A 13,068-nucleotide genomic window follows, 5' to 3' on the forward strand; every position below is an offset into this window, starting at 1 on the left:
TGCCCACCTTGCTCACAGCAGCTCTGGCATGCCACCAGTAACTGTACCAAGGGTTGCTACCTTAAAGTTTAAGACAATCTGGACCGGTGAGAGGGTTCAGCAGCTGAGGGTGCTTGTCACCAAGTGCTAACCTGAGTGCCGTCTCCAGCATTCACATAGTAGAAGGAGAAAACAACGTCCATAAATTGTCCTCTGACCTCCATATCAAGGTCAACACGTAAGATAATCTTTGTTCACTATGACTTTTCTTGCCTCACATTTCTATAATCTGTTCCCATGATTTACTCCTTTTTATATCTTATGAGATAAAATCCTGCAACTTTCTGGCCTCTTGGCGGTCTCATATTTGTCAGCTTTATTTGTAATGACTCACCTATCAGACTTCAAGAGGAATAAGAGTAATTCCCTTTGTTCTTGTACAAGAACCTGACATGGGGGCTCAAGAGACAGCTCAGTGACTAAGAGCACTCACTGGCTGCTCTTCCAGAGGACCCAGGTACAATTCCCAGGTCCCACAAGGTAGCTCAATCGTCTCTAACTCCAGTCTCGGGACCTCGGAGGGCACATGATAAATATCTGGTACACAGACATACATGCAGACAAAACATCCATACACTTAAAATAAATTATTTGAAAACATAAATTAAAGACACTGCTAGTCATTTTTCTGTACTTTTTTTTTTTTTTTTTTTTCAAATTTCTAACTGGAAAGTTCTATTTTTGAGATAGAGCAGTAGGAAATTAAAATGACATAGAAAAGTTTAAACTATATGGAAAATAATTTACAAATCAGTATGTTTTCTGGAAGGTAACTGAATCTGAAAATAATTCACTAACCATATTAATTGAAATTCACCAATATGTACTGAACACATTAAAGACAAAGATGAATAAAATTCTATTTTCCCTGATAGGTGCTTAGAATTTAGTAGGCAGGATAAAATAGTATCTGAGCATCAGGACTATTATGCCTACAAAATGATTTATCCCTAGACCCTGACCACACAGCTGTGACATATGACAGAGTGCCTGAACAACAGCAATGCAAAAAAAGGTACACAAGTATACTGCAAGAGTTATGAGAGGGGAATCATTGCAAAAGTTCAAAGGACTTGGTGGCAGCCAGTAGGTCGCTAACAGGATTTAAGGCCTGCTCAAAAAGGGGGGAATGTGGTTCCAGGGATTAAACTTGGGTACTTTAACTGGCCTCACTATTCTGTGTGGCAATTCAATGTAGAATTCCAATCCTAGTTGCTAGCTCCTTACTGCAGCAGGCTTTATCTGTTACTGCTTTTGAACTTCTTTCTTTCTTCTTTGTCTCTTTTTTTTTTTTTTTTAAGAGAGGGAGGCACACAGCTGAAGATAACCTTGCAATCCTGATCTTCCTGTTTCAAGCCTCCCCTGAGCAGAGAATACAGGTATATGACACCCACCTGCTCTGCATTTGATAATTTAGACATTGGTTCACCTAACTTTCAATAGCATTAGGTCCCAATAAAATGATGTTAGGTGTGGGGAAAAGGAAGATTCATTTATATGCCCCTTACAGTACTCTTAAGAAAAGTAAATATAATGGAGAAGGATGCTGGGGAATTTAGAAAAGATCCTTCAAGCTATGAGGATTCTGGAAACTTTCAAGCTATTTACTTAGAACTTGTGTTGTAGTAGTTTGAATAAAAATGGCCACCTATATGGAGCATATAGTTGAGTGCTTGGCCACCAAGGAGAGGAACTGATAGGATTAGAAGGGTTAGGAGGTATGGCCTGGCTGAAGGACATGTGTCTCTCTGCTTGTAGATCAAGATCTAACTCTCAGCCTCTGCTTCAGTGCCACCCTTGCCTACTGCCATGCTCCTGACATGATGATAATGGACTAAGCCTCTGAAACTATAAGCCCCCACTTAAATCCTTTGATAAGTGTTGCCCTGATCATGGTGTCCTTCACAGCAGTAGAGCAGTGACTAAGACACCTTGCTTCCACTTTACCTGAGAAAGTAGGACCTACCTACTTAAAGATACATACTGCTTAAAAGTTAAACACAGCAGATCACAAGTACCACAGAGTACAAAGCATAGCATTACCCTGAAAATCAGTGTAGCTTTAAATTCTTAAGACCAAAGAGTCTTAACCTCACTGTGTACAGAGTATGTGAGGCTTTGTGAGGTGCAGAAGACAAATCAGTGACTTGGACAGTTCTGTATGCTGCAGACTGAAATGTTAATCCACCTCGAGTGGGTTTTTCTAAGTCACTACCAGCTGAGCTTTCTCAAGTCACATTTCCTCCTGACTTTGCCTAACCAACTTTATTTCCTGGGGAGGTAAATCAAATTAGAAAATCACCTGATTTCAATAGCAGCAGTGTCTACTTCACACCTGCAATTCACACAGCAACTGCAGTCGTATATGCCTTGTGACCACTTAGGAGAAAGACTAGCCAGGGATTTAACAATTTAATTAGATTTCCTGTTATTGAACTCATGATACAAACCCCAGATGAGTAATTTGCAAGGTGTGAGACATGAAGTACGGAAGGCTGAAAGGATGGAAAACATTAATAGAACTGTTTAATTAAAATACAGAAATATTTTACAATGTTATCTTGAATCAAAGTAGCAATACAGTTAGGCTGACAACAATTTCATATGTAAGAAACTTAGAACTTGACCAAAAAGTGTCCAAGGAAAGTGTACTTAAACCTTTTGAAGAGACGTTCTTGGTCTATTACTAAGAAGACATATTTATGTTCTTTTATGCGTGATGTGTCAGATCCTATTTAATCCCTTTCCTTTTTATTAACTCCTTTAATCCTCACAGCAATTCTCATTTTACATATGGAGACGGAAGTACAAAGTTCTGGTTACCAGCCATGGTTTCAAATACAGTTAGTCTGGCTATAAACCCAGGGTGTGCTCAGCACATGCTCTGCCATTCTCCTCTATAACCCAGATCCGGACCTCAGGCTTTTCATCATGGGCTAAGAAACACTAAATGAGGAAGTACAACGAATGATGTAGAAAACATTTATAGTGCTTTCACATTTTACATCAAATGTACTAGATAACATTAATTTTTTTTATATATACTACACTACCTTAAACCAACAATGTCCTGAAGGTGCACATATTATCTCTTTCCAATAGATAACGAATATGGATCAAAGCCTAGCTAGAATTTAAATATCTCTTTCTGTTTTAGGCTTAAGTTGTAAGACGCACAGGCTCCTCAGTGAGGTTATATAAGCAATAATCAGTTACTGGGGAAGGGATACTCTTCAGTGGAGTTGTTACCAAGCAGGCAGGAAGCACCTGGGAACTAGCTTTCGAGATTCATCACCTGGGACCGGGTGAGCGTGTTAGTGATATAGCTACTGTGGAGCCATGCAGCCAAAAAATTCACTGGTCCATTAGGGTAGACTCAGGTGGAACAGCTTCTTTGATCTGTTGTTGGTTCCTTATCTGGAGGAATAGTCATTGGCTTACATTTCCCCCAGGAAAAGCCCACAACACACATGTATTGTCAGATACAATGCATTAGGTACAAATATACAGTAGTGAATTTAAGTATAAGACACACAAACAGCAAAGATGCCAGATGAAGAGAAGGCGGTGAGGTCAAAGACAATCATCACCAATTACCTACATTTCAGGTACACACCTGATATTCTCATTTCCTCTGTGCTACTTGTCATTCTTATTTTATGTGTGTTGCCTGCATCATGTGCGTGCATGCGTATGTGTTAAGAGTGTGTGTGTGTGTGTGTATCTGAACACTACATGTATGAGTTACAGACAGCTCTGAGCTGCCATGTAGGTGCTAGGAATTCAATCTAGGGTCTCTGGAAGAGCAGTCAGCTTTCTTAACCACTACGCCTCTTTTCCAGCCCCTTCTAAGTACTCTTAACTGTGAAAAAACAAAATCCACTAAATCCACTAAAAATTAAATACATAATTTCAAAATTGGAGTATAGACTGCTCTGGCTCCAATGTCCCCTTTTCATTACAGTATATTAGCTTAATAGCAGGAAATAACTTTTAAAAAAATTTTAAAAATTTGTTTATCGCAAGATCACAATAAGCTGATATGTATTATTACTTTTCCAAAAGCTTCTACATATTCTTATGCTATATAAATGTAATGTACTACTGAAATTATATTTACATTTAAGCTTAAAGGGAAGTTTAGAATGAATATAACAAGTACCTTCAAATAATTAAAAGGCTATTAGGTAGAATAAGAGGCATTAGATTTTTAAATAAAAAGAAGAAAAAACTTTACAGTGAAATTCAAAACTGAAATAGACCATCTCATGATACATGCAATTAGATTTTAAGTAATGAAATGTCAGAAAGTTTTGCATAAAGATTCAAAAACAAGGTAAGTGCTGAACCAGTGACTTTATCCTCTGTCTCTATGTCAAGTTTGGTCTTAACACTGCACATTCCATTTTATATTTCGTGATCAGGGTGGGGAGAAATTTTGATGTGGAGAAAAACAAAGAAACCTAAAAACCACTGGATTAGATACATAAAATGATTTTTTTCAGCTCAAATTCCATATACTTAACAAATATTTTTTTTAGCATTTATTTATTGTATGTGCACAGGTACACAACAGCATTTATGCAGAGGAGGTCCAAGTATAACTTGTGGGTTCTGATTCTCTCTTTTATCATCTGTGTGTCAGAGAACAAAAACTCTGGCTTGGTGTTGAGTGACTATCAAGCTAAGTATTGTTGGGGAAACCTTGCTGCTAAGGAAGGTCACAGTCCACCATTATCAGAAAGCTCTGAGGTTGGTGAAAATGGAGGACTGACTCCCCTTGTGGAAAAGGCTTCCTCCTCTCTGCCTCAGGGAGACTGGATCTTCTCACCTTTTACCTAAAGACTATCGTGTAGTTCTTAGGGAAATTACAGTTACAACTCCCTTTCTCCAGATGAAAACTCCTTCAGCAAGCACCTGGGAATCCTGGAATGCCTCCCCAAGTTACTGGGGCGTCACAGTACCTTTGCCCTTTAGTCAATGACATTCACCCACCCTGGAAATCCCCATTCGCTCCCCACAGTTCCAATAACCCTTATTCACCCCTTATAAATGATCCGCCTCCTCACAAGGTGATAGCAGAAGGTTATTTCTACTCACACTCACAGGCCACCAAACTCCCAATCCACTGCCTCTGCTCCCTTGTTCCTGAGGACCACTGGTGGCCAACGACCTCAGGAATGAGGGAAAGCCACAAGTATCTATCCAAATTTCACATTCTTAAACATTTTCAAGGTTCAGAATACAAAATCTTATCTTGATTTAGAAAGGAAGGAAGTCAAGGACCTCAGTCATACCATTTTTTTCTGCAAAGGCAATTGCGTCTTCTTTGGTATTGAAGGTTAGAACCATGTTGGAGAGAGGATCAGCCCTAGAAGAAATAATTCCCATGATTTACTATTAAGCTTTGGCTGCAATACAATCAATGTCTTAAATACAATGCGTTTGCTATATTATCAAGCAAATTATGACAGAATATTTTACTTGTAATAATCTCTGAATACAATATTTCTGTGTTAACTTTGATTTTTCAAGTATGAATTATCTAAAATAGAAATCATAATTGCAAAAACATTCAAGTTCTCTTTACTAAAGTTTGTTAAAAACTATTAAAAAGGACAAGATAGAGGAAGACAATGCAGCCAGTCCTGATGAGACCTGATAGGGGAGGTCCTCTTCCCCTTCTATCTGACCTAGCCTATCAGTGGACTAGGAGAGGGGCATAGGGGGGAAAAGAGAGAGGGAGGGTGAGGCTGGGAGGATTATGGGAGTCTGGGATACAAAGTGAATAAATTATAACAAATAAAAAATAAAAATAAAATAAAAAATAAAGGACAAGATAAAGCTTTGAATTAAAAACCCCAGAAGATTCCCAAACTGACCTTGGAAATTTCAGGAGCAAGAAATTACTGACTACAGAAGTGCCAGTACAGATGCTGTTTATGATCATTTCACTTAAGATTTTCAACTTTATGATGGTGACACAGCAAAATGCATTCGTTTAAAAATATTTTAGTGTGTGTGAGTGTATGTGTGTACACACATGCCATAGTACACATGTGGAGGTTACAGGAACTGATTTTTACCCATTGAGCCAGCTTATTGGTCCAAGAAAATGTTTTCCTTTTCTTTTCTTTTGTTTTTCTTGGTTTTCTGAGATAGGGTTTCTCTGAGTAGCCCTGGCTGGCCTAGAACTTATATGGTTCTGCCTGTGGCTGCTCTGCCTCCCGAGTGGTGGGATTAAATGCGTGAGCCACCACCGCCCAGCTGTTTTTCAAGTTTTAAGTGTTCACTTGAATGCTGAGCAACAGCAATGAACAAGTGAGCTATATGTTGGACACGTGTTGAGAAACTACCACATTCTATAGGTTGGTTGTAAGAAACACTTTCAATTTATGAAATTTTCTATGTATAATGGGTTGACTGGGACTTTAATCCCATTGTAGTTAAGAAGTATCCATACCATGAATCCTCAGCAGCAACAACAAAAGACAGCACCTAGTCTCAAATCACTAACAATGTTCTTTTATGGCAGAAGTCCACCTCAAACAAAAACAAATATTCGAAGACCTGACATCTGACTGAGCTCTTCAATTTAGAATAGTAATGTCAGTTTATAAATCTATACAGATGTTTTACAATGCCTCCTACAATATTTCCAAGATGTTGCTGCTATTTTCATGTTTATAAAAGTGTAACTGTGTTTGCTACAGATGCTTAGTGTAAACCTCTGAGAGGTAAAGAAAAGTGTAACAAGCAATCATTCTTTCAACTTGGGTTGTCATTCTTTTCCTTCATCTATATTTTATAGTTCTTTCTAGGTTATATTGTTACCAATATCTTGATCTTTCTGTCGTCTTTTTTAAAATTCCAACACACCCTTTAACATGTTATCAGATTTATCTTCCTATTATTTATTTCCAAACCCAGTGCCAGTTCACAAACTTCAAACAGTTTCTACTGTCTAACAAAGTGGTTTCTGCCTCCTTACCGTTTAAGTAGTATGGTAAGAACTCTTTTTTTAGACTTCTTTTTAATTATCCTCTTATAAATTACCAACTAGTAAAATTACACGTGTTTCTACAAGTACACAATCTGTATGAGATTTCCTATTAGTTCAGTTGTTCCTTGCACTGAGAGTCCTCTCCTAGCACCTAAACATTTGGAAGCCCACCCCAACCATTTCTCTTGGCTCACTATAAGTACCAATCTTTTTTTTTTTAATTTTTATCTTTTTTATTCTTTTTTTAATTAATTACACTTTATTCACTTTGTATCCTCCCATAAACTCCTCCCTCCTCCCCTCCTAATCCCACCTAAGTACCAATCTTTTCCATAAAATCTCTCACACTCTATATGTCTTTCAATCTTTATACTTCTACTTTTACTTTTATATTCTATTTGCTCAAATCTCAACTACTCAGGTTTCGAGACATGATAAAGAAGCTTGTATCTAAGGAAGTTTACCTTACTAACAAATACATAAAAAGCAATTATAAATTCTTAACAAAATAGAGGAAAATGGATGAGAGATGGAACAATAGCAGTAATGACTGGAGAGAATTCCTCCCCATCTCCCTCTCTCTTTCTTAAGGAAATTATGTTGGAAAATAGTTCACAGATTTTCCCCTAAGAATTCTGTAGTTCAGACAGATAAGAACATGGTCAAACAGAAAGGCATAGCTTGAAAACACAAGAAATCTGAAGATAAAATTTAGGGGTGCTAGTGGAGCAGCTAGACATACAAGGATCAAATTTGTGAAGGAAGGAATCCACTGGGAAGGAAACTTTTGCACTGTATATGAGTTGGGAAGGCTGGAAAGGGCTGAACAGGGGTGTCAGCAGCTATCTAGTTCTGGCTAAAACAAGTTAGGACTTGCTAAGCACCTTGTGCTTTCCACTGGAACATCAGGAAGACCATGCCATTTAACCAGAAACAACAACATTTCGGGACTAAGGCATATCCCAACAAAGCAAGGAAAGCAAAACAAAAGAAAAAAACCAATCCTGCACCAGTTCCAAGTGATCTAGTAGTTAATGTGTGACTATCTACTAGAACAAAACTACACAGCCACATCATTAGTTCAAAACTCGGAAGGATCAGAGAATTAATATATTACTGATACTTTAGAATATAAGATTTTATTATAAATCAATGACTAATGTTTTAAGGGTTAAGTAGCATATAAGGAAGTCACACAATCATTAAAAGATCTACATGGGATTCTTCACTTCAGAATTACATGCAAAAACTCCAACTAAAAAAAAATCACCAAGGTGCTGCTTTGGTAGTAAAATGGGTGAATCTTGAAAATACAATGTTGTACAAAAACAACAGTCACATTCACATAAAGGATTTTCTTTAAAAACAATACAAAATAGGCAAATAACAATAATAAAATAAATAACAAAAAATAAAACAATAACAAAAATAAAATAAAATAAAAAATAGGTAAGACACTTCTGAAATACTGGACATGCTGTTTCTCAATGTGGGTAAACAATAAATACATTTCATTGTTATTTATCTACGGTATTTCTTTTTTAATTTTAAAGTGAGATTTTTGTTTGCATTTAGAATTTTAATATAAGTACATAGAAATTAAGTACCACAAACACCTAACAACTCTTGACTTAATAGAGTTATGACTCCATAAAAGATAGCTGCAAAACCTTCTTGCACTGAGAGTTCTTATTTAATGACCTCTGATAAGAAAAGAATGCTAAGTGCTGTGGTTTGAGTGGGAGATGTCCCCACAGACTCATGTATTTGAACCTGTGGTCACCAGCTGGTGGCACGGTTTAGGGAGACTACAGATCCATCAGGAGGCATACCCTTACTAGAGAAAGCAAGACTCTGGAGGCAGGTTCTGAGGGTCTATGACCTTGCTTGCTCTACCCAGTGTTATCCCTATCGGCTTCCTCTGTGTGGATGAATATGTGATCAGCAAGCTTCCTGATCCTACAACTTATGGCATCAAATTTGACCAAAAGAGACATGAAGTCACATATATATATATAAATGCACTGGAAAATAAATCCATAAAGATACATTCTGTACTGACTGAGTTCTCTTCTACGTACATAATAGTGGATAGAGGGCAGGAGAGTAATAGCTGATAGTTTCATGTATCCAGATTACTCCCCTCTACAAATATTAGCACTCATGTACTTATTCACAGAATCAGTCAAGAGAAGGAGGCAGTAACTTACTGAAGAATTTACAAAACTGAGCCAACTGATTCAAACAATTTAAAAATGTCTTTGTTGTATGGTGGAGCATCTTCTGGGTATATGCCCAAGAGCAGTATAGCAGGGTCTTGAGGTAGAAATGTTCCCAATTTTCTAAGAAAGCACCAGTTTAATTTCCAAAGTGGTTATACAGTTTACATTCCCACCAATAATGGAGGAATGTTCCTCTTTCTCCACAACCTCACCAACATGTGCTGTCACTTGATTTTTTGATCTTGGCCACTCTGATAGTATAAGATGGAATCTCAGAGTTGTTTTGATTTGCATTTCCCTGATGACTATGGACGCTGATGATTTCTTTAAGTACTTCTCAGCTATTAGAGATTCCTCTGTTGAGAAATCTCTGTTTAGCTCTGTACCCCATTCTTCAATTGGATTATTTGGTTTGTTGGTGTTTAATTTGCTGCACCATACAACAAGGGCATTTTCTCAACTATGTTCATAGTGGCTTTATCTGTAATAGCCAGAAACTGGAAACAACCCAGAGGTCCCTCAACCAAAAATGGATAAAGAAACTGTGGTACATCTAATACAATGGAATACTACTCAGCTATTAAAAACGAGGACATCATGAAATTTGCAGGCAAGGGATGGATCTGGAAAAGATCAGCCTATATGAGGTAACCCAGACCCAGAAAGACAAGCATGGTATATACTCAGTTATTAAAGGATATTAGCCACATAATACAAGAAAATCACACTACAATCCACAGACCTAAAGAAGCTAAGTAACAAGCAGGACTCCAGGGAGGATGCTTAATTCTCATTCAGAAGGCAAACAGAATAGACAGCAGAAGCAGTGGAATAGAGAAATCAGGACAGGAGCCTACCATAGAGGTCCTCTGAAAGACTCCACCTAGCAGGGTATTGAAGCAGATCCTGAGACTCACAGCCAAACTTTGGGCAGAGTGCAGGGAGTCTAATGGAAGAGTGGGGAGATAGAGGGGACAGGAGCTCCACAAGAAGACAGAGAAAACAAATCTGGGCCAGGGGTCCCTGCAGGGACTGAGGCACCAACCAAGCCCATGCATTCAAAGGACCTAGGCCCCCGGCTCAGATGTAGGTGATAGGCAGCTCAGTCACTACATGGGTTCCTTAGTTAGAGGCACAGGGCTGGCTCTGACATGGACTTTGATCACTTCCTCCTGGTGGGATGGCCTTGCCAGGCCGCAGAGGAAGAGGATGCAGGAAGTCCTGATAAGACTTGATAGGCTGGAATCAGTTGGGAGGGGAGGAGGGCTACCCCTTTCTGAGGACTGGGGGAGGGGATTAGGGGCACGGGGACAGAAGGTAGGACCAGGAGGAGAATGGGGCTATGATTGGGATGTGATGTGAATAAATTAAAAAAATAAATTACAAAATATTTTAAAGTGACTTTGTAATAAAGTCAAACAGTGCTAGAGGAAAGGATGTCACAGACAATGCTATTTACTACTGCTAAGCCAAGGACTAACTACACCTTTAAGGCTCATGGCCACATTAATGGGTTAGTATAGTTTAAGGATCAAGCATACTATTTGGCTATTAGGCAATGAAAGAATTAGCAATATCAAAATTCATGAACACCTCTGCTTAAATTAGGGGACCTTCCATGTCCATGTGACATGAAACAAAATACTTGTTTCTAGAAACTCAGTGACAGATTGATATTACTCTAATAAGATGGCTTGGTAGGTTAATGGTGCTTGCTCCCAAACTTCACGACCTGACCTTGCTCTTACGAATGCATGCATGCTGAATACAAAAAAGAAAGAAATACAAGAGTTTAATAACCAACTAACTAGCAGTTCTACTAAGTGACAAGGAATGGTTTCTTCTGGACTTCACTGTGCTACCCTATTGGATTAAGGGGATTTATACAGAATAGACCTTGGGCCAAACTCGTGATGACTTTTGTAACTTAGATATTTTCCAAGTTTACATACGATAAACCTTTTACCTTTGAGTTCTAACATTTGAAAGAGTCAGATAACTAAAAGAGTATAAGAAGCTTGCACTTCAGATACAACAGGTCAATATAGTATTAAAGTGTGAATTTTTAAATCTTAAAAACAAAGATCAAGGCACACTTTAGAAAATGGCCTTTCAATTTTATTTTTAAAAATAGTACAAATAGGTAATAATGATATATGTTCACTATATTTAAAACCAGAACTATGTTCACTAGCCACGAAGCCTACTTCCCTAGTAAGCCCTCAGATATCTTCACTGAAACATGAACACCATTTGGGATCTAGCTACCGTCACAGGGCTGACACAGGGACTGCAGAGTTGCCTTCTGCTAGCGTGGGTCTACTCTAGGGATCAGGGTCTTTTCTATTTGTGTACTAAAGACAAGGAAAGAACCTCTAAACATACAGAGGTCCTCTTTCTAAGTACTGCGTGTGATGTATTCTGTGCTTTTAATTGAATAGTTCTTCACTATTGGGTCTAGGTCTTTTTTAAATCTTCCATGTTACTCCACCCATACAGTAGATTCAAACCAGAGGTAATCCACTAAGACAAAGATCATCAAGTCTAGATCACCTACATGAGGAAATTTTGGATCTTCAGAAAAAGACATTTTAGGTATAAGATCTGTACTCATTTCTCTTTCAACATACTCAAGAATGGTTTGTAAGTAGTAAAAATGTATTGAATAGATAAATTAATTAATAAATTAAATAAAGCCGCGATCTCATTAAAAAGAAAGTTATAAGCTGAAGATGGAGGTCAGTCATAAAATATTTGCCTAGCATGCATAAAGCCCTAGAGATGAGTCTCAGTCCCACACCTGCACAACTATAAAACTTCAAACACAATATATATATTTACTATATATTTTTATTTAATATGGCTAGGTTTTAAGTAATTTTCCCATATTCTACAAGCTGCTATTAACCATATCATTGTAAAATAAAATACAGGTAAACTGAGAACCTAAATTATGGTGAAGCCATTCATTTATTTCAGACACAAACTTGTAAGATGTATTTTATTAATTTAAATTATGTGTGAAGGGATGTGCATATTAATGCAGGTGCCTACACAACCCAGAAGTGTCTGACTGCCTGGCAGCTAGAGTTAAAGATCGTGTGAGCCACCCAAAGCAGGTTCTGGGGATCAAACGTGGGTCTTCCTGAAGCGTTCCTTTTTTTTTTTAATTCACTTTACCTCCCAGTTGTATCTTCTACCCTCCTCCCCTTTGGATGCTATCCTTTCTCCCTTCCCTCCACCCCTCCCCTTTTAAAGGGGCGCTCCCTTTCCCGTCCACCCCAGCTCATCAAGTTGTATCAGGACTTGTCCTCTTCCCCTATGGCCTGGCAAGGCAGTCCCACCAGGGGGAAGTGATCAAAAAGATAGCAAGTGAGTCTGCATCCAATGCAGTCCCCACTTCCCTTACTGGAGGACCCACATGAAGCCTAAGCTGCCCATCTGCTACATCTTTGTAGGGGGCCTAGGTCCAGTCCATGCATGGTTCTTGGTTGATGTTTCAGCCTCAGCAAGTCCCCCTGGGCCTTGGTTAGTTGGCCCTGTTGGTACTCTTGTGGAGCTCCTGTCACCTCTAGGTCCTTTTCTCTTTCCTCCCGCTTTTCCACAAGACTCCCTAAGCATCCCCCAATGTTTGGCTATTAGTCTCAGCATCTGTTTGGAGGCGCTGCTGGGTGGAGTCTCGCAGAAAACAGTTCTGTCATGATGCTGTCTGCAAGCATAGTAGAATATCTTCATAGTGTCATGGGTTGACCCTCTCCCATAGGGTGGGTCTTTGAATGGGCCAGGCATTGGGCGGGTCGTCCC

At 38.6% G+C, this 13,068-nt stretch overlaps 1 protein-coding gene across 1 annotated transcript in view; it reads right to left on the reverse strand.

The window, feature by feature from the left end:
- Window positions 1-13,068, reverse strand: part of Ndufs4 (NADH:ubiquinone oxidoreductase subunit S4) — a 98,148-nt gene that overhangs the window by 12,150 nt on the left and 72,930 nt on the right. Inside the window, exon 4 of the mRNA XM_060385730.1 lies at window positions 5,337-5,410. Within this exon, the coding sequence (XP_060241713.1) occupies window positions 5,337-5,410 (74 nt within the window). The remainder of the gene's footprint in view (window positions 1-5,336; window positions 5,411-13,068) is intronic.

Source organism: Meriones unguiculatus, chromosome 6, assembly GCF_030254825.1.
Source record: "Meriones unguiculatus strain TT.TT164.6M chromosome 6, Bangor_MerUng_6.1, whole genome shotgun sequence".
Taxonomy (NCBI): Eukaryota; Metazoa; Chordata; class Mammalia; order Rodentia; family Muridae; genus Meriones; species Meriones unguiculatus.